Raw genomic sequence first — 23,431 nt, 5'->3', positions numbered from 1 at the left:
TAAAAAGTAAATTCTCCTCTTGCTTCTGTCTTAACTATTATCTAAATTATACAGAACAGATGAATTATAAGAGAGAAAACTTTTGTTTCACCTAAGCCCCAAGAACAGCCTGAAATACAGTTTTACTTTCCTATTTCCTAAACAGCAAAAAGGGAGTAGAATCCCATTCATCTACATGGGATCTGAAAGAATTATGTGACTTGCTTTTCTAATTTCAGGTCACAGAATAGAGAGTTGACTCAAATGTACACTGTTATACTATTTTAAAAATGAAAACTCACCTGTTTTGCAAAACTTTGCTACTTAAGTAAAGATGGTAGAATAAGTCTATTTTATAAATGGTAAAGTATGCAACTAATATAATTTTTGAAATTGTAATGATGTAAATTTTTCATACCCCCAAATATTTCTTTTGATATGAAGTTATATGCTATTATTAATCTTAGAGGGTGTCTATAAATATCACACAATTCAAAATGATCATTAATCAAAAACTGGTTGAAAAACATTTTTTTTCCACTTTAGTTTAGGTGGCAGGATTTGGTGATACAAAGCTAGGATATTAATTTGCTGACAGTTTCAGTCTGAATTCTGCTGTCTCCTCACCTCCCCAGTATGAGTTATGCTACAGACCTCTGTAAATGCAATGCAGCAGAAAAGCACATGTTAGTCATCAGGGTTGAATTTTTTGTTCTGGGCCATGGAGAGGCTACCCATCAGTGAATAAAGGTCTGCCCACCTGGCCTTTTGGATCATAGTTCAGGCACACAATTAATTCATTATGAAGTGAGTCACTGCTTGCTTTTGAACTAGTCTTCCCAGCTTTGGAGGTGAATGTCCTGTCACTGACCTGAAGAAATACCTCTACTCTTTCAAACTCCATTAAATCACATTTCCTTCTGTTTTTTTTTTTTTTAAACTGGTGGAGGTAGAAGGAAGAATATGTTCAACAATTAGCTAATTGTTGGGCATCTAAATAGGTATTTGTGTTTATGTATCAGTAAAGGTTTTAGAAGTATAAAACAGATTAAAATAATACAAGCTAATTCCTTTAATTTACAGTCTCCATTGTACATATTTTTGAAATTTAATTATAGGGTCACACAATGTGAGCTACTTAACAGGTTTTAAAAATCTTGAAGTAAAGAGAAAATCTCATCTTTTCCATTTATTTCGAGTCTTATGAATATGTGTTTCTTTGTTATACTAAGTACTGCATGCATATGTTTGTATTTATGATGAAGGTATATATGTATCTTCATTTTTTGTAGCCAACCATGTCCCGTCCACTGTCTTTTTCCTTCTTGAGAGGTAACCATCACGCTAAATTTTGTGTTCATTACCCCTTTGATTTTTTACATTCTTTTGATTTAAAAAATATATATACTGTTACTTACATATGTTTTCCAGAACAAAACTTTGAACTGCTGTTTCTAATCTTCACAAAATACCATCAAGCTATAAGTGGTCTTCTGTACCTTTTAACAATGTATTTTGAAAAATCATAAATGCTGTTGAATGAATGTAGTTTAGTGTGTTTTCATTTCCTAAGAACATAGAATTCATCCATAAACATTTTAGAATCCAGATCCTTTAGTGTTTGTGCTACGGAATCATTCTTTAAGCGGAGAGGAAATGGAAATCTAAAGTTTTTTAGAAATATTTGTGACCAACTTGTACCTTCTCTGAAAATTCATTAAAGGGTTGCAGAAAACTGACTGACGTTGAGATATAATTTATAATTGCACTAATGATACAATACCTATAACCAATAGTCTTAAGAATCTTACATCAATGGTCACAAATATATGTGAAATATTTATTTCCTCTGGTGTCATGTTTAGAAAGAAAAATGAAAAGCAAAGGGACTATGGATGGTAAGAAACAAGAAATAGATGGAAGACTGGAGAAAATGTAGTGGCTTGAATTGTATTCTTCACATGCCTGAAAGATGGTCACAAGTAAGAGAGTTTCCTATCTATTCTGCTCATTTTCCTTGGAAAACTGAGAGAAAATTTTAAAGTCTAAAATGAATGTGAGAGGTTTCCCTGGTGGTCCAGTGGTTAGGAATCCATCTTGCAATGCAAGAGACACCAGTTTGATACCTGGCCCAGGAAGATCTCACATGCCTCAGAGCAACTAAGCCTGTGTGTTAGAACTACTGAGCTTGTGCTCAAGAGCCCACAAGACACAACTACTGAGCCCATGTGCTGCAATTACTGAAGTCGGCACACCTAGAGCCTATGCTCCACAACAGGAGAGGCCACCACAAGGAGAAGCCCACACATAACAACTAGAGAGTAGCCTCTACTCGCCACAACTAGAGAAAGCCCACGTGCAGCAATGAAGACCTACCTTAACCAAAAATAAAACAACTAACAAATAAATAAATCTTTAAAAAATAAGTAAAATAAAATGAATGTGTATTCATCTAGAAAGGATTTACATTTGTTTTTTCCAGATGTATGGATGTGAGAGTTGGACTATGAAGAAAGCTGAGTGCCGAAGAATTGATGCTTTTGAACTGTGGTGTTGGAGACGACTCTTGAGAGTCCCTTGGACTGCAAGGAGATCCAAACAGTCCATTCTGAAGGAGATCAGCCCTGGGATTTCTTTGGAAGGAATGATGCTAAAGCTGAAATTCCAGTACTTTGGCCACCTCATGTGACGAGTTGACTCATTGGAAAAGACTCTGATGCTGGGAGGGATTGGGGGCAGGAGGAGAAGGGGACGACAGAGGATGAGATGGCTGGATGGCATCACTGACTCGATGGACGTGAGTCTGAGTGAACTCTGGGAGTTGGTGATGGACAGGGAGGCTTGGCATGCTGCGATTCATGGGGTCGCAAAGAGTTGGACACGACTGAGTGACTGAATTGAACTGAACTGAGGGAACTAAAAATCTGGGGCACTTTAAATTAAATTAACCATTTGAAGTTATAAAAATCTGGGCTACAGCTTTATATATTCTGGTTATAACTCCTCAAGGAGAGAATGTGCCCCTGCCCTGGTCTACATCAAGACATCTCTGGGGGTGGGGATGAGGGACTCACCAATGTAGCATAAATATGTGTCATGGGTTGGATGGTCTCCTATTAGATCACCTTCTTTGGTTAGTACAGGGCTTTGCCTTCTCTCTTCTGAAAACCAAAACTCAAGACTCAAGTACACAAATGTCCTCACAGAAGAAGTGACTTCACTGATTCCAGTTCTTTCCCTATCATGGATAACCTCTGGGTGTCTGCTTTCAATTAGCCAGATAATTTATGACTTATAAATAATTTATTATACATTTATGTTAGTATGTATGAAATTATAGACATATATTTTGGCATAACATACAGAAGATACTTTTTATCAGTCAAGCTGACTGTCCAAAATCAACTAGATTGTGTGAAGAAACAGTGAAGTGAGTTCCCTTTGAATAAGAGTGCTCCAGTGGAAGTCTGATAATCACATATCAGAAAAGCAGATGATTCAAGAATCAGAGATTCGATCAATCTCTTTCAGCTCCAAACCATCATGACTCTATACAATACAATGGAAGATGCATGTCACAGTTATACATGAGAAGTTACTATACCAGCTTTCTCCTGTAGTGAGCAATGCCTGATAAGGAGGCATTATAATGACAGAGAAAGAAAACTCAAAATTTCAGTCAATGATGGTGACTTCAAAACAGTTGATTCCATAGGAGTGGCTGTTGCCTTTGCTTAGCCTGATACAGAAACTATATACATAGTCTATTGGGTTGTTCAGTCGCTAAGATGTGTCCAACTCTTTGCGACCCCATGGACAAGCTCCTCTATCCTCCACTATCTCTGCTCAAACTCATGTCCATTGAGTTGGTGATGCTATCTAACCATCTTATCCTCTGCCGCCCTCTTCACCTTTTGCCTTCAATCTTTCCCAGCATCAGGGTCTTTTCAAACGAGTCAGCTCTTCACATCAGCTGGCCAAACTATTGGAGTTTCAGCTTCAGCATCAGTCCTTTCAATGAATATTCAGGATGAATTTCCTTTAGGATTGACTGATTTGATCTCCTTGCTCTCCAAGGGACTCTCAAGAGTCTTTTCCAGCACCACAGTTTGAAAGCACCAGTTTTTCGGTGCTCAGCCTTCTTTGTGGTTCAACTGTCACATTCGTACATGACTCCTGGAAAAACTATAGCTTTGAGTAGATGGCCCTTTGTTGGCAAAGTGATGTCTCTGCTTTTTAATACACTGTCTAGGTTTCTCATAGCCGTTCTTCCAAGGAGTAAGCATCTTTTAATTTCATGGCTGCGGTCACTGTTCGCAGTGATTTCGGAGCCCAGAAAATAAAATTTGCCACTGTTTCCACTTTCCCCCTTTCTATCTGCCATGAAGTGATTGGACCAGTTGCCATGATCTTAGTTTTCTGAATGTTGGGTTTTAAGCTAGCTTTTTACTCTCTTCTTTTACCTCATCAAGAGGCTCTTTACTCTCTCTTGGCTTTTTGCTATCAGAGTGGTAGCGTCTGCACATCTGAGGTTGTTGATATTTCTCCTGGCAGTCTTGATTCCTGCTTGGGATTCATCCAAAATGGCATTTTGCATGATGTACTCTGCATGTAAGTTAAATAAGCAGGGTGATAATATATAAATAGCCTTGACGTTCTCCTTTCCTGATTTGGAACCAGCCTGTTCCATGTCCAATTCTAACTGTTGCTTCTTGTCCTGCATACAGGTTTCTCAGGAGGCGGGTAAGGTAGTCTGGTATTTCTATCTCTCAAAGAATTTTCCATAGTTTATTGTGATCCACACAATCAAAGGCTTTAGCATAGTCAATGAAGCAGATGTTTTTCTGGTATTCCTTTGCTTTTTTCTATGATACAATGGGTGTTGACAATTAGAGCTCTGGTTCCTCTGCCTTTTCTAAAGCCAGATTGTACATCTGGAAGTTCTCAGTTCACATACTGTTGAAGTCTAGCTTGAAGGATTTTGAGCATTACCTTGCTAGCATTTGAAATGAGTGCTATAGTATGGTAGTTTGAACATTCTTTGTCATCACCCTTCTCTGGGATTGGAATGAAAACTGACCTTTTCTGGTCCTGTGGACACTGCTGAGTTTTTCAAATTTGCTGGCACATTGAGTGCAGCACTTTAACAGCATCATTATTAAAGATTTGAAATAGCTCAGCTGGAATTCCATCATCTCCACTAGCTTTATTTGTCGTAATGCTTCCTAAGGCCCACTTGACTTCTGGTGGGCCAGGATGTCTGGTGCTAGGTGAGTGACCCCACTATCGTGGTTGTCTGGGTCATTAAGACCTTTTTGTTTTGTTCTTCTGTGTATTCTTGCCACCTCTTCTTAATCTCTTCTGCTTCTGTTAGATTCTTGCCATTTCTGTCCTTTCTGTCCTTTATTGTGCCCATCTTTGCATGAAATGTTCCCTTGGTATCTCCAATTTTATTGAAGAGATCTCTAGTCTTTCCCATTCTATTGTCTATAGATACAATTTCTTGTTGACTCCCAAATTTACTGTTTTCTATTCTTGTATCACTGGCTTCAACAAATCATGTGTTATTTCAGACCCATTTTCTTGAATCTTTTGTTTTTCAAGGACAGAGTTCATATATCATTTGTCTGTCTATCCTCATTGCCAGGCAAAATGAATAGCATATAGAAGGTCCTCAACACATTGCTTAGTGGAACTGTGTTCCTCAATTATGATACTACAACTATTTTTCATTACTCTTCAGATCAAACAGATAAAACCTACTTTGCTGGGCAACTGTTCTGAAAGGTGTGCATGAAGTTGTTCTTACTTACTGATGTGTCTACTCACAGCAGAATAACCAAGAGCCATAAAGAAGGACTTCAGGGTTGTATAGCTACTGGGCAGTGAGTGTATACTCAGCATAAATAAGAGTGTGTGGGTTTTTTTTTTTTTGCAAGATTACATTTCAGCATTTTCAAACCTGTGAATATCATCCAAACTTTGTAAATAAAATCACATTTACTCAGTTCCACACATTATAAACCTATCAGAAAAGTAACTAAGGTCACGTGGCTTTAAACTTCAGTTCAGAAATATCACTGAGTTTTAGGGGGCTAATCAAAGATTTAACTTTCAAAACAACCAAAATAATAAGAGCCTTACCTCAGCATGAGGAGTAGGTGGCAAAACTGAAGTCTCATTTTCAGTAATATTTCCAGTTGGACCATTGTTTGGTGAACTGGGACCAGATCCTGGGGAACTGCTACTGACTGAAGATTCTGAAAAACAATGGGAAGTACAAATACACTCATGAAAAACATACAGAGATGAACTGTAGTTATACTCTAAGTAATATACAGCAACAGACACTGTTTCTCCCCCCAGCATGAATGACAAGCACCATGTCACTAAATAAAAAGAACCCTAAAAAAATTTGGAACATTTCTGAATTTTTGTATCACTTTTCTCCCCTTCTTTTAACTGCTAAAAATACAACATAGTATTCAATAATTTTAGAGAAGATATTCAGTTGGAGAGGATTATAGAAGCTTTTGATTAGGAAAAAAATAAAGTAATCTTCTATTACTTCCTCTTGGGCTATCATAAAAAAAAAATAACTGTAATAGACTTGCATAGTTCATAAAAACATGCCATCAGCACATAAGGCCTGGAACCATTTCCATGGTATGTGGAAAAATTGTTTATATTCTATGTTATAAATAGCTCTTTATTTAATATACTAAGACTATACCTTATTACAGAGCATCTTAGTCAAAGTTATGTGAAGAAAGTACAGTAGAAGATAAAATCTCAGTGTTACACTGATCGCCTAGTACAACATTGTTTAATCTTAACTCTACCCAACTTATTTTCCAGAAGATGAGAAGATGCCTAAATTTAATATGTTCAATTTTAAAGACCAATATAACAAGAAATTCATTTACCAAAAGTTAAATAACAACGATATAGATCATCTCTGTCAATTTCAGATATAAAGTTCAAATGCATTTCAATTTATGACAGAGGTAGTCCACTTACTAATATATCTAATTAATGAAATATAAACTTCCAGATACTAGAAATATAGCTAAGAGAGGCCACCTTATCAAGCTTTGGCAAGTAATCTGTTGAGCTCTAATCAATTCCCTATTACCTCCCATAGTTCTTTCATTTCAACATTTTTCTAGGTGTCTCATCCTTTGTCTACTCAGCTCTGCACAAATGATCTTGATTCACGCTTCTTGGAGACTGACAACTTCTAAATGATTTCCATCAGTAATTTTTCTTTCTACCTCAGGATTTTGTTATATACACTCTCCTTGCCCACATCAAAGTGAAAACATTTCTCTTCTGCTCCCTGCTCCAATACTGTCACATACACTTTCACCCATGGCCCCACCCCCAAACATCTGCTTTAAGATTTTGCTCCATCAATTATTTTGAACCTTCATGTTGTCCTTTTCTACTGGAATTGTACCTCTAGTCTGAAAGCATGCTAGTAACTTGTAAGAAGTGATGTGCTCATTCCTTTAAGAGCTGGCCATCTAGCTTACTCATTGTAGACGGGAATTGTTCTCTCAAAATACCAAATTTGAAAAGTTTTGACAAAACAGTTCTCATTCTCCTCATCCTTTCTACAATAAAATTCTTTACCTCCAGGTTTGTTTTTCCTTCTCTCTGGCTTTTCCTCCTTCAATCAATTCCTAAATGTAGGTATTCACCAAAGTTTGTAGCCTTATCCTATTTCTCTTTCCCTTGTCAAAACAATTCAATGTGATGACACCAAGTATCATTTTTAGGCAGAATCTTTGCACTCAGTTCAGTTCAGTTGCTCAGCCGTGTCCGACTCTTTGTGACCCCATGGACGACAGCACACCAGGCCTCTCTGCCCATCACTGCCTCCATGCCCATCAGCAACCCCTGGAGTTTACCCAAATTCATGTCCATTGGGTTGGTGATGCCATCCAAACATCTCATCCTCTGTCGTCTCCTTCTGCCCTCAATATTTCCTCCCATAAAAGCTGTACTTCTTGTGGTTTCCTCTCAGAATTTACAGTCTGAATCCCTTTGGAATGCTGGACATTGTTTATGTCTCTTTAATGTATATTGAATTCAGTGTATTTTAATATTAAATGTGCCCTGCTTAACTCTGTTTATAATCATCCTTAGATTTAACTTCTATGCAGAGTACATCATGAGAAACGCTGGGCTGGAAGAAGCACAAGCTGGAATCAAGATTGCCGGGAGAAATATCAATAACCTCAGATATGCAGATGACACCACCCTTGTGGCAGAAAGTGAAGAGCTAAAAAGCCTCTTGATGAAAGTGAAAGAGGAGAGTGAAAAAGTTGGCTTAAAGCGCAACATTAAGAAAATGAAGATCATGGCATCTGGTCCCATCACTTCATGGGAAATAGATGGGGAAACAGTGGAAACAGTGTCAGACTTTATTTTTTTGGGCTCCAAAATCACTGCAGATGGTGACTGCAGCCATGAAATTAAAAGACGCTTATTCCTTGGAAGAAAAGTTATGACCAACCTAGAAGCATATTGAAAAGCAGGGGCATTACTTTGCCAACAAAGGTCCGTTTAGTCAAGGCTATGGTTTTTCCTGTGGTCATGTATGGATGCGAGAGTTGGACTATGAAGAAGGCTGAGTGCCGAAGAATTGATGCTTTTGAACTGTGGTGTTGGAGAAGACTCTTGAGAGTCCCTTGGACTGCAAGGAGATCCAAACAGTCCATTCTAAAGGAGATCAGCTTTGGGTGTTCTTTGGAAGGAATGATGCTAAAGCTGAAACTCCAGTACTTTGGCCACCTCATGAGAAGAGCTGACTCACTGGAAAAGACTCTGATGCTGGGAGGGATTGGGGGCAGGAGGAAAAGGGGACGACAGAGGATGAGATGGCTGGATGGCATCACGGACTTGATGGACGTGAGTCTGAGTGAACTCCGGGAGTTGGTGATGGACAGGGAGGCCTGGCATGCTGCGATTCATGGGGTTGCAAAGATTTGGACACGACTGAGCAACTGAACTGAACTGACTGAGAGTCATTCTCATTCCCTTCCTTATGCCAAATCTAATCAATTACTAGGTCAGTTTGTTTTGTTCTTTCCATTATTTTTCATCTTCTTCTGACTACAAAGATTTCAGTTTAATCTCTCAGCCCTCATTATCCTCTCATGGACTACAGAAAATATCTCCTAACATTTCTGAGTTGCTACAGTAGTCCTTCCAAACTTTCCTTAAACTGCTGCCAGATGGATCAGAGTGAGACAACTTTCACTATATTCCTCTGCCCCAAAATGGAGCCTGACATTATTTCCTACTATTGCCCTTTCTGAACTCTGCACTCAGTCAAATTTAAATTGCCTACTTCCCGTATGTGCTACTTTCCCATTTCAGGCTTTTTTATGCTCTTATTTCTCCATCTACTTATCACAGGATCAATCCCACCTCTATGTTCAAAGCCTGGCTCATATACCATCTGTTCCCTGTAAATGGGAGTGCCCAAGTTGCAGGCTATAGTTGCTTGCCCTCCCTTGGAACCCTTACAGCTTTCAACTTTCTATTATAAATATTTCTCTACTCAGAAGTGTATCACCAATGGAAAGAATGTGAGACTGGTGACAGAATTCTGATCATGCCACCTACTTACAATGGGATTTCAAGTCACTGGTATCATAAAGTTCCTAAATATATTTCGCTCACTGTCTTTCAGTCTATATATCTTGCTTACATTTTGATTAATCTACTTTTTATATGTGCCCCTTTCTTGTTTATTTTTAAGAAAGAAAATGAACATTAAAAAAATCCGTCAGGAATTTGTTTCCCCTGTCTTTCTTGTATGACTACACACTGATTTCTCATTAAAGTCCCATTCTCCATCCTGTCTTTAAAAAAAAAGAAAAGAAAAAGAAAACTATTTTAAAATGTCTTGTCAATTTAAAAGTATATTATTTATATTATTTTATGTGATATTCATACAGAAGTGTTGCCTTATGTATTGATAGAAATCACTATGGCAGATACTAGAATGTAAGACGATAGATTCTACCACAGGATTCTACAAGATCACATTGGACATGGTCTGGGAGAAGAGGTAGCAACTGATTTTCTGGGAACACTGAAAAAAATCTCTAAGTAGAAGTAATATCACAACTGGGGCTTGAAGATGAGAAACTCATGAAAAGGTGGCAGTGGAGAAGGGGAGAGCAGAGGAGAAGACATTATAGGCACAGGAATGTGGCAGGACCTAGAATTTTAAAATAGCATGGCTTTGTAGGGGGAAGAGCAGAAGACCCTTGAATTTGAAAAGGGGGATGATGATATGTGTCTCTCATGTCAACTACTGGGAGGAGAGAGGTGGCATGGGTTTGGAAAAAAGCAAACAGTTAAACCTATGAAACAGGGAAGAGAGAGGATAGAGGTGAGACATGAACAGCAGCGACAATTCAACTGCTATGGTGGTCTCTGACTAGACAGCAAAAATAATTAGTATTAAGATACAAACAGAGCTCATCCTAATCACATGAACGCTGACAGAGAAAGAAGATGTAGAGGTGCAGAAAACTGTGTGTCCAGTAGCTCAAATTCTCCAAAAACATTTAGATTAACTGCAACATAAAGTTAAAATATCAATTAAAACATACCAGTTTTACATACAGTTAAAAATATTAACCAAAGCTTCCATAAGTCTCATCTCACTGATCAGAAATATGTGTCTAGTCTCTTCAAATACAAGTTTTTTTCCCTCAGTTGAAAAGGAGAGTTATTATCTCACAAAATGAGAGAAAATTATGATATTTCATAAGTAAAGAACCTGAGTAGAACTCTAGCAAATCATAACCCCTATAAATGAGAGTTAATTATTACTCAATTAAGTACAGAGCTAAATTCCACTGAAATTTGGTAAGAAAGAAAAAGTGACCATGTGGGAAAAGTTATAATCATGAAAAAGATTAATAGGAAAATAGAAAAGGACATTGCAATAAATAAATAAATAAAACCTTAATAAGATTTTAAAGAAACAAAAAAGAAATATACATGTGTTTCTATTTTCTTTGTTTTTCTGTTATGAGAGAACCTACTATCTCCCATCAGAAAAATGACCTATATGTCACAATTGATATGTTCATTATGCTTTACTTTCATTAATACAGATTCACTCTACAGATTCATCCCCACCCCCATCAAGGACTTCTATTATGAAAACTTACTTAAGATTTTCACTTAATGAAATACAAATAGGTTTATTGGGGGAAAAAGTCTGCAACTCTAAATTCATTATTAAATTGGTCTAAACTAGTGATTATATTTGATCCTGGAAAATAAACTCTAGTAAAATAATTATTTATTTAATACTTATTATCCCTTAAGAAAAAAATTTTCACCAATACTTTTCCTCAGATAAACATATTAATCTGTCAGGACTGAATAGGAGACTAAACATTTTTTTTCTCCCCAGTGATCTGTCAAAATACTGCCTCATTGGTAGTCTATACTTTTCTACCTCTGCCTCCACAATCTTCATATTGTTTCCCTAAACTAGACACTGTCATGTCGAAAGCAGAGAAAGAAAAGAAACAATTTAAAAAAAAAACTTTCTAAGAATAAGATTCGACTCTAGAGAAATAATGCCAACTGACTACTTTGATAGAAGCACAATTTTCTTTGGGAATGGACAAACGTAGCTCTAGATTTCCATTTCTGTGTTGATGCAACCAAAGGAAATGGTCACATACAATGCATAGCTATAAGTAGTTACTCAATAAACAATAGTTGGTTTTGTTATTTTGGCTAGCCTTTTTGCTTCTTCTATCCCTATGTCTTCTCAGCCCAGGTACAAATGGGACTAGAGGGCTTTGTAAGACATCAGGCTGAATTTCCTAACCTGTTCACCCCACTACTAACCAGGCAGCTAAAAAACTAAGAACTCTTCCATTTGAGACTAGTGAAAATGACAGTTTCTTTCCCTTCATAAAAGGCAATATATCCCCCTCCTGCCACAAGTCCCAGTTCACTAGTAAACACATAATGTCATTTATGAGTTCTGTAAATTTGTTGAAAAGTCAAGGTTATGCTGTTTCACATAGTTTAATTTTCCCAGATGTATTCTGTACATTAATGTCTGAGTATGGGGGAAGTATTCTTCTTGAACCTCCCTCTGCTCATTTCTGATCAAATTTCATTGAAAGTTATATTCTCCGGCTTGGCATTCCCAAAATGGACTGCTTGTTTCTGAAAAGATTAAGGTGAGCTCTGGCATTCCCTGGTTGTGCCTATTGACATATAGTTCTGTTTTTCATTCATTTCCTGTTTAACACAGCTGGTGAATGCATGGCAAGGTTTACTGAACTACTTGTGAGTTTTCATTATAACTTCCTTTCAAGAAATGTTTCTCTTCAAAATAAATTTTAATATACAGCAGGTATATTTATTCTAAGCTAATTTTGTTTCATTCCTACTGGCAGCAGTTTTTTTTTTTTTTCCTCCAGTGTATATCTACCCAGTCCTCAATTACCTGTCACCTCAAACATTCGCTTCTTGAATGAAGTGACAACATTTCCATCCTTCCGCCTGAGTAAGGGGCTGCTTCTCCTCTCTGCCACTTTCTGTTTTAACCTGGACCGCACCTTCAAGTTGGGCTCAGAGGCTGGGAATTGAGACAAAGAAAATAGATAAAAATTAAAAAATGGAGAGCCAATTGCTCCTGTGTAATAATAATAATAATAATAATAAAGGCTCACCCTTTTCTTGGTCCCTTCTCATGTCAAATTAAAACCCAAGCATGTAAATAAGGCATTGATTATAAATTAATTAAACAGACAAATGTCATAATTATTTTTATGAAACATGTGAAATATTATTCTACATCTCTAAATGTAAAGTGAAAAGAGAGTAAAAAATATGCTTTCTACCTATTTTATCTAGTAGAGTTGGGATTGTTAACAGGAAGTTAAATGACTGAGAGTGTTTGGGTCAGAATAAGATTTATTATACTTTACTGTCAGTTCTTTTAATTCTCTCAAGGGTGAAACTCAAGAACCACTAAAAACGGTACCCTAATGTGATTTTAGAGACTCTTGGCTGACTTCTGGTAATAGGAAGACACCTCTGCAGAAAATAATTTATGTCTAATTCTGACTCCTGAAATATTTCAATGTCAGTAGTTTCTAACCTGAAATCTTGGGAAAATATACTTGGTATAATAACACAAACCAAGTAGAATCACTATGAGTAAACCTTTGTATACAGTGAATACACAGTCAATTAGAAAGGAAGGGTGGCCAAGTCTTATAAAGTTCTGAGTTAGGTTATATATTCCAAAATACAAACGCATGTTATTCATACATATGTGTTACTTTGCTTACACTATTCTAAAGAGTGATGCTCTATAATTTATCTTCATGCATTAAGTTTTGAAGTGACTGTACTTTAGAAGAATGGAAACATTGGATTGATTCTGTCGTAGAAATCAATGATGATGGAGGCGGTGGTGATGATGATAATTAGGAAAACAATGCATCTGAAGACTACTAACATTTATATAGTGATCATTATGTTCCACTACTGTCCTGAAATCTTTGTCAATATTAACTTCTTTAACCACAGAAAATCTAATGGGACAAAGTCTACTTGCACTTTGATTATATCAGTGAGGAAACCAAAACACGGAGGTGTAAGTAACTTGCCCAAAGTCATCAAAGCAAAAAGGGATGATGAAGCCAGCATCTGTACCCAGATAACGTAGCTCACATCTAATCTTCTAACACTGAAAATATTGCTCTTCAACCTTTCTTTATGTAGGAACAGCAGAACAAATATAGAACTGCTTTTCCAAAGCATTACTAATCACATATATCAGATACAATGTTATAATGTAGCTAGAATTCTGGAGCAGATAAAATGATTTCTTTGAAGGAATTTTATAGTTCTGCCCAACTATAGAGGATATCAAAAGTAAAATTTATAATCTTCTATTACTCATTTATTTATTTTTGATATAAATACTTTAGTTTCCTCTTTGTTCTTCTCTCACTCACCTCTCTTTTTTTTAGATCTACCTTGGATTGAGAATCCTAGATTTTCTTGGAACTGGCTAGAGAAAATTAAAAAGTTAAATTGTGGTGGGGGGTGGGTTTACAGCTGATTTTATGCCCCCAAACACTAAAAATGTAAAAAAAAAAGGGGGGGGGACCTGGAAATATTGTAAAAGTAGAAAATGGGCAGGAGATAAGGGTAGAAATCAGGAATGAGTACAAGAAGCCCAGTGACTAGAGAGCGCAAAGGTCTTACTTCCTGGGCCTTCCACTTTGAAGCAAAGAAGGGTAATAGTTTGGGGGAAGGATTAAAGTTCTTGACAGACTTTCCAGGAGTGCAGATATTCCTTAACCCGCTTGACTTTAGCAGAGAAGACTGAATCTGAACTACTAGCATCCAACATACCTGCAAATAAAGGGGAAAAGATGGAACTATACACTGTTTCACTTAGATCCCCACCCTCACCCCCCATACATGGGCTTCCCTGGTAGCTCAGATGGAAAAGAATCTGCCTGCAACACAGGAGACCCAGGTTTGATTCCTAGGTTGGGAAGATTCTCCTGGAGTAGGGAATGGCTACCCACTCCAGTATCCTTGCCTGGCATGGACAGAGGAGCCAGGCAGGCTACAGACCATGGGGTCGCAGAGTCAGACACGACTGAGTGACTAACATACACACACCATTCCCATATATTTATTTTTAAATGCCTTTAAAAACACCAATTTTGTCTCTGATAAGTTATAGGTTAATAAATATATTCCATTTCAAATTAAAAAAAATGAATCCCTATATGCTAACTATTAATATATTGGCATCTGCTGTCATCTTGCTTATAAGCCTAGGATAAAAATCACAGATTTTTAGATCTTGATCTAGACATGACTTTATGATGAATTCTAATGGATTCAGATGTTACAGACTGGCTCTCCAGAGGGAGTAAACCAACTGATCCATCACTCCAAAGACGGAGTAGAAAAGGCACCATGTTTCAGCAGGAATATGTGGAATTGGTACCACACATCCCACCCATGAGATTTTCAGTGCAATTTTATTGCTTTCTGAGTCTGGCTCTACATTTGTGAATTCAAATATGAAACTCTAACATCTTCCTTATTTCACAGAACTTTGGCCACAGGACTAGATAACTAAGAATAACTATGAAGATCTGGGTGAATGCAAAAGGGAAGAAAAAGGTTTTGGTTCAATTCAGTAGCTCAGTCGTGTCCAACTCTTTGCGACTCCATGGACTGCAGCACGCCAGGCTGCCCTGTCCATCACCAACTCCCAGAGCTTGCTCAAACTCATGTCCATCGAGTCGATGATGCCATCCAACCATCTCATCCTCTGTCGTTCCCTTCTCTTCCTGCCTTCAATCTTTCCCAGCATCAGGGTCTTTTCCAATGAGTCAGTTCTTTGCATCAGGTGGCCAAAGTACTGGAGTTTCAGTTTTAGCATCAGGCCTTTCAATGAATATTCAGGACTGATTTCCTTTAGAATGGACTGGTTGGATCTCCTTATAGTCCAAGAGACTCTCAAAAGTCTTTTCCAACACCACAGTTCAAAAGCATCAATTCTTCGGCGCTCAGCTTTCTTTACAGTCCAATTCTCACATCCATACATGACTACTGGAAAAACCATAGCCTTGACTAGATGGACCTTTGTTGGCAAAGTAGTGTCTCTGCTTTTTAATATGCCATCTAGGTAGGTCATAGCTTTTCTTCCAAGGAACAAGAGTCTTTTAATCTCATGGCTGCAGTCACCATCTGCAGTGATTTTGGTTTAGGTAATTTTTATTATTTCTGCTACTGCCAGGGTTATGCTAGGAATGACAGAGCTGGGACTGAGCCCCAAATCGCCTGATACTCAGTCTAGTCCTCCTTCTCCTCACACACTGCACTAGCCGAGGTGGACTATCTGCAGTAAAGATGAAAATGTGACAACAGCTTGGAAAATCATCATGTGCCATTGAAACATTCTACAGGAAACCTAGAACTCCATAAGCTTTTCAGAAAATGACTTCACAGGTCAGCAGAAAGCTTTTGTTCCTACATATCTATTTAAGAAGGAGCTGGATATTCATCTTTTAAGTAGCTTTCTATAGTCAACATTAAAAAAAAAAGTGGACATCAGAGTAGGTATGAGAACGGGATTTTGTTTTCACATCTATCATCTACTATCAGTCTGCTCATTCATGAAAGTCTGCTATGAAGATACCGTTGTAGTTTATGGAGTGAAATAGATGTGCTTTAAGTGCCTGTTTATGCATTCAGTATTTGGCTGAATTACTTTATATCTTTAAATCTCAGTTTCTAATGTTAAAATGGAGATAGTTTGTTTTTCCTTTTTCTTTCCTCCATATGTCCCAGTAGATTGCATTTTCCTTCTTTCTCTGAGATCACAAGACCAAATCCTGGGGTTGCATCACCCCATTTCTTTACTGGTTGGGTCTTTGGACTCAGCCTACTGGTAAGACTGGCCAGTGATCGAAAAATTAAGGAGTTTGAGGTCAGGTATCCTATGCTCTCTCTGCTATAGCGCTGCATTGAGGGGTATAGCTTTGTCTCTTCCTGATTTCATCTCCCTCTTGAAGGCTCCGTTCCATGGTTCCAGCTTTCCCAGCACTCTAGCAACCTTATTTCTTCTCTGTGCTTCTTCAGCACTAGGGGTGGGAATGGTTTCCTGCTGTAGCTATTTTCTGGATGCCTCAGCAGCCCCAAGCTGTTGTAAGCAGTCCCTTCATAAAAGCCTATGACCCACATCATGTGGGTTCTGTTACTTGCCAAAACTCTGATTAACACAGTTGTACATATTTTGCAAAGTTATCATGCAGTCAAACAAAATAATATCTAGTAGAAGATAAACCAGTGGTTCTCAGCTGGCAAAGATTTTTGACACCAGGGACATCTGGGAATGTCTGGAGATACTCTGATTGTCAGTATGGGGAGTTGCTACTGGAACGTAGTGGGTGGAGCCCAGGGATGTTGCTAAACATCCTACTATGCACAGGACAGCCCCACAACAAAGAATTATCTGGACCCAAATGGCATGGCCAAGTGTGAAAACTCTGGGGTAAGTAATCAGGAAATGGAAGATGTTACTAATTGTTCTACACAGAAAGAAATAAAGGGGATAATGATATCTTGGGGATTCTCAAAGAGGATGTAGGAGAGTATCAGAAGAAAGAAAAGATTATCAGAAACCAGGGAGTGCTACAGGTAGCTTAAAATAGTAAATATTTCAATATATTTTAAATTTAGAATTTTATTTTAAAACATTCAAATCAAAGCTAGTCAACTTCCATTGGCTATGAAAAAATCACAACTTTTCTAAGTAAAAGGCCAAGTCTATTGGTTTCAGCAAAAACTTTCGCCTGTATTTCACTTCTGATTTTGAGTCACCAGAAGTATTAGTATCTTGGTGGTGAAGGCCAAGGTTGGAATGATAAATAACCATCATTTAGTCCTCATAATGCTTTATAAACTCACTCCTAACATTTCAGAAGCCCACACACCGAACTCAGCATGACATATACCCAGGCAGTAAAATTAATAACCTATTGTGCTGACTCAGTTGGCAGTTAAGAGTCAATTCCATTTTCAATGCTCTGGTCTCCCCAAAGACTGAAGATTTCTATTCCAGTGACTTACTAATGGGATGAAAATCCTCAAGAGCCCAGAAAGAGATCACTAACTGGGGAGACATTTTGCTTGTATTTGAATGTAATTCATGCCTAGTTGCACTAATTGCCTTTCTATTTTTACCCCACACCCATCACTCTCTACATCTCAATCAATCACAGAAACAGAAGGCAAACTTTTAGTGTGTGTGCCCACTGAATGTATTTGTTTGCTGAGATGAAAACACTGCATGAAAAATTGATTATCATTATTTAAATGAAAAAATATTAAAGATAAGAGAACTAAAACTTTTTTCTCTTTTTGCTTAAAAAACAAGTGAACAAAGGAAACAGAAAACATGTGAAAAATGCCTCACGAGTTAAATGTATTTGAAATCTTTTCTTTTCATATGAATCTCCCTAGTTCAAAATGAACTTAGGTGTCAAACGGTGTGAAAATAAACAATGAGAAGAGCAGTAAAGTTAGGTAGCAGACACAAAGGTTAAAAAATTAAGATTCTAAAGCACAGTAAGTCATAAGGTCCAGACTTGTCATTTCACCAAGAGATTGATGTGTGGAGTGCATATGTGAGTGTGGGAGTGTACTTTGCATATGTACAAACATACAAACACAGAAGCTATCTTTTGTAGAGGCAAACAGGTCTCTGGCACAGACAGACGGTAGACTCAGATTTCAGTGCTAACTATTTCATGTACTAACACCCGGCAATCCTCGGTGAGTTTTGGGATTTCCATGAGCTATTTTGTCATCTATTGGAGATGATATATACAGATACACTATGGTGGAAGATTAAAGGGGATGAATGAAGTTCCTATTTCAACTGACTGGCCATCACAAAAAAGTTGGTCAATAGATAGATGTTGAATAAATGAATGTATAATCATGTTCTTATATAAGACAAAGAATGAATAAAATTAAAAGGTAAGCAACTTAGCATGCACGCACAAAGACAGAAGGCTACAAGTGGTTTATTCATTTTGCCTAGGGCAGTATTATCTATAATAACAACAAAAGTAACAGTGGTCCTTTTCTGATCTTTCACTCAGTATATTTAAAATACTTTATGTTTACTGATTGACTTTTCACATTTTCCTCACTTCTTTTATTTCCCTGTTTATAATTTTTACTCAATTTACTGTGTGTCTTAAATATACTACCATTTATTAAGAATGATTACCTACTTTGTGCATCTTGTCTTTGTTCATTTTTAATCCTAATTTGTGAATATTCTTTACACGAACAGTTCAGACAAAAATTCAATAACCAAATATCATGGTATAAAGAAGTTCTTAATTCTCATAAGAGAGGTGATCATAGGAGAAAAGACTTTTCATTGAGCAATGGATAATGATATTATTAATTAAAATTACTAATGATTTATCAAGATTAAGTACTAGATTAAGAAACGCATCTTTATGTTAATGAATATTGGGGATATTCCACTATTTCACCTGCACATTTAGCACCACAATCATAAGTGAAATTTGGGGCTCCATTGGGAGTGTCACACCCCTTCTCTGACATCGTCTATTCTTTGCAGGACTACATAGATATCTGTCAGCTTATCCACCCAGCCCCTCCTCTACCCAGATTTCACCTGCTATTTCCCACCCAGAGGCCTATCTTGGCATTTCTGTATTAATACATTCTGTCACTTGGAACCAAGCAGGCATAATCTATCACTCATTCACTCTATTTGGAATGTCCTTTCTGAAGATTAGCTTTCCTGGAATAGTTCCTGCCCAAGTCATTGCTCTCTTTTATGCTAACACTGTAGCATGCCTAGCCACATGTGAACTGTTCAACCAAATAGTCGTTACAATTATGAACTGACACTCTGGGGACATGTGTAAATTCTCTAAAGTTGATCTAAAAATATAGGTTACTCTAATTTAAAAATTTTATAATTAGACCACACCTATGGATTTTTAAAATTAGCATTCAGAAGAAAAGAGTATATCTAACACAACTTATGCTTTTTGAGGAGCTTAGATAACATGAATATTTAATGTTATGAATCAGATTTTATGCATTTTGATATCAAGGGACAAAATTTCTAGTCTAACTCTTTTTAATTACAACCAGTTAATGATATGTATTTCATATGTAAAAGTTTTTTAAAAATTCATTTATTGGAAAATTTTAGCTTTTAATAGCTAGCCACATTTATGGCAATATATAAATGCAATTTCCTGGAAAAACTATAATAGTATTCAGAAATACTAATGTAGACATCCATCCATCCTCTTAGTGACAACATATTAATTATGACACTATTTATTCAAAGAAAATTATTCTTTTTCAAAAAGCACACTGGTAAATATTAATCAATTTATAGTATATTTATTTTATAATGACATTTACTGCTTTCTTCTAATTATGTGAATCATACATACATCTCAAAATTTCATACATGTTTGAAATTTTTGGAAATGGGATGCATTTTGGAAATGGGAAATGAGTATACCCTACTATAATGTTTCTTTTGTGTTGTATATATAAAAGTATTTGAAAATGAGATCCTGTTTCTTCACTTAATGCATTATGAATTTTTCTCCAGTAATTATATAGTCTTTAAAATGATTATTTATTCTGCTTTCATTTAAAATTTTATCATGAATCTTTTCCAATTATACATTCTTCTAAAAATACATTTTGAGGATATGTCATGTACTACTTAGTCACCTATACATGTGAGTATGCACCAGTTGATTTAAGCCTTTGATAACATTGGTCACTTAGATGATCTACAATGTTTTACTTTCAAAGACAGAACAGTGGGACACATCACTGTGAAGCCATGTGTATATTTCTGAGTATTTCCTCCCATCAATGGAAATATTCTTTGGTTCCTCACATATGAAAACAACAATGACAAGTTCTTATGATTAGGGGGGAAAAAATCAATCACCATAAAGGGCAAGGAGTATTACAGAGACCCAGGAAGCAGGTCTCAGAGAAGTATGTGAGAACAATATGGAGGTTGAGCTTCCCTGGTGGCTCAGATGGTAAAGAATCTGCCCATGATGCAGGAGAACCAGGTTGGATCCCTGGGTCAGGAAGATCTCCTGCAGAAGAGAATGGCTACCAACTCCAGTATTCCTGCCTGGAGAATTCCATGGACTGAGGAGGCTGGTGGGCTACAGTCCATGGGGTCACAAAGAGTCAGACACAACTGAGAAACTAACACTTTCACTTTTCACTTTTTCTGGGAAACAAGCTCAGCCTAGAACAGAAGAGTTATTTGCTCTTGGTGGCATTTCCCTTAGCATCTATGAATGCTTCAACTCCTGAGCCAGAGCAGGCACCTCCAAAACTGAAAGCCCATGACAGAGCCCTGGGCTTCCTCAATCCAAGAGCAGCACTTTGTGTTGAACCCTGTTTTCTTTTCCTCGCAGTGTTTTCTCCACAGTGCCTGATGCTCAGCTGGCTTAGGTAGCACCCTGAAAAACTCTACTGAGTGATGGAATACACAAACTGCTTACTCAATGCTGGGGTTTGTTTTTGTGCTTAATACTAGGACAGAAGAACAAATAATTATTTCAAAAAATTTTATGACATTTAAAGCACAAATTACCATTTTTAACAGATAAAATATTTTAATCAAATACTGTGATTCTGAATAGAAACAAATAGTAATAAGTGATGAGATAATTCATCACTTTTATAGTTAAATTCAACATTCTGTTCAGTTGGTTTCATTGTTTATTTAGTTAAGAGTTATTAAATAATACTGAGAACCAAAGTTGTAAAGTTCTGTGAGGAGTGGGTACATATCTAGCTATGTTTTCATTGTTTATTCAGCACTTATACAGTGCCTACTACATAGGTCAAATTCATTAGCTATTTACTGAATGAATGAATCAATGAATGGGAAAAGTGGTGTGGTTAAGTGCTGAGACAACTTCTCAAAAGACAGACTAGAGAGTTTTTTCCTACTGGGCATTCATGGCCTAGCAAGAACAAATAACACACTAAATGTGATCACTGCCACATGACAGGTATAAGAGGGGCCTTGGAGCTGGGAGGTAGAGATTCCTTTCCCCAGAGGGTAAGTCCTGGGGACTGAGAGAGATTCTGACAGGTAGAGGTGGGAGGGAAGCTCAGTTCCAGGCAGAGGAAGCAACCCTGTCCAGGGGAAGATATTGGCAAATTCAAGGGATGGAGATTAAATACACTAGCCTGGTTGGGGGGAAGGGGAGGAGGAAGCAATACTAAATGAAGATAAGGCTTCAAAAATAAATGTCAAGCAAAATTTAGCTAAATTAGGCAATTATACCAACATAACTCAATATGCTAACAGAGGTTATTCAATCTGTGTCTTTACATTCCTTCTTATGTTGGCTTTCTTCTTAGCATGTAGACATGCTAAGATCTTTCCCATTCAAATAAAAATAAGCCCCCTTGAGATACAGATATTATTAGCTAGTTTCTGCATTTATACTTTAATTCACAGTAAAGTTTTTTTTTTTTAAGTGGCCTTACACTTGCCACCACCATTTTCTAACTTCAAGCCACTGCAATATGGCTCTAACTCTCATTGTTTCACTGAAACTACTCTACCACACATATCACTTGGGACAGCAAATGCATTAATTAATTTTGTGTCTTTTCTCAGCACTGAACAATGACATAGACTCATGGTGTGTCTTTATAGCTACTGAATGAAAAAAAAATGTTCTCATATATTCAGGCATAAAAGGAAACTTAGAGTAAAAGATTGAGTTTCAAATTTTGTTGAGAAGAGAACTAGCTGAACTTCAGCTTTTCTAATCTGTAAGAATTTCTTGATGTTGAACTTCATGGCAAGAGGCCTTATAGATCAGCTGTGGAATGCCAGAGGAATTTAATTTGTCTGGCAAACATCAAAAAACCATGTTTGGAGTCGAGGAAATCCACATCACATACAAAATACCTTTCTATGTTAATTCCCTTATATGCTTTATTTTTTTCAAATGTAAGATATTTTATTTACATAAAAGCAGAAATAAATTTTGAAAATCTGTATTCTGAAAATAAAGCAAAATTTTGAATTATCACTTCAGTAAAACAAACTAGACTAGGGGCATGTTTCTAAAAGTCCTCGAGTTCTAAAATTTCATACTTAAAAATAAAATTCAAAATTAATTATGCTATTAATCTTCTTTCAGTAATAAACTAATTAGTTTAATTAGAAGCTTGTCACAACTAGAGAAAAGCTCACACAGCACAACCCCAAATAAATAAATAAATAAACAATAGAAGACCCAGCACTGCCCTAAATAAATAAACACATAATTAAAAAATAATACATCTAGTATAGGAGATAAATAAAACTATGAAGTATGCAGTGTAATTTTTCATGCATATTTCATGGTTTTATTTATCTCCTATAGATTTGCACTGGGGTGACCCTATATTTGATGGGGGCACATGGTAGAACAGCACATAATTCTTTCCAGAAAACCTGAGAGTCAGGATGGTATGGCTGGAAAACTAATACCAATCTTCTGATAACTACTTGAGTATCACCATAAATCTAAACTTTATTGTGCATATTTGTGCTATCAGCACGAACTTACCTTGTTTGTACTCATAAGAGTCTGGAGCTATTTTCCAGTCTTGACTGTGATAATAACTATGTGACTTGGGTCAAGTTTTATTATTATCCAATGTCTCTGTGCCTCAATTTTCCTGCCTGAAAATATGGACAATAATATCCATTCTTCTGACTTTAAAGAGTTCAAGAGTATTGATTAGAATAGTAAACAGAGTAAATCACCATCAAATTTTAGATGCTGTACAACCT

General features: G+C 36.8%; 1 protein-coding gene across 6 annotated transcripts in view; it reads right to left on the bottom strand.

The window, feature by feature from the left end:
* HDAC9 (histone deacetylase 9) overlaps positions 1 to 23,431 on the bottom strand; it is a 599,202-nt gene that overhangs the window by 419,063 nt on the left and 156,708 nt on the right. For 4 of the 6 annotated variants that reach the window (XM_040260619.1, XM_040260620.1, XM_040260621.1 and 1 more), the window contains exons 7-8: positions 12,485 to 12,616; positions 6,124 to 6,239 (exon numbers count right to left, since the gene is read on the bottom strand). In XM_040260619.1, the coding sequence (XP_040116553.1) occupies positions 6,124 to 6,239; positions 12,485 to 12,616 (248 nt within the window). The remainder of the gene's footprint in view (positions 1 to 6,123; positions 6,240 to 12,484; positions 12,617 to 23,431) is intronic. The other 2 variants (XM_040260622.1, XM_040260623.1) reach the window with 1 other exon arrangement.

This window comes from Oryx dammah, unplaced genomic scaffold (genome assembly GCF_014754425.2).
Source record: "Oryx dammah isolate SB20612 unplaced genomic scaffold, SCBI_Odam_1.1 HiC_scaffold_18, whole genome shotgun sequence".
Taxonomy (NCBI): Eukaryota; Metazoa; Chordata; class Mammalia; order Artiodactyla; family Bovidae; genus Oryx; species Oryx dammah.
This window is presented reverse-complemented; position numbering and strand designations above follow the sequence as displayed.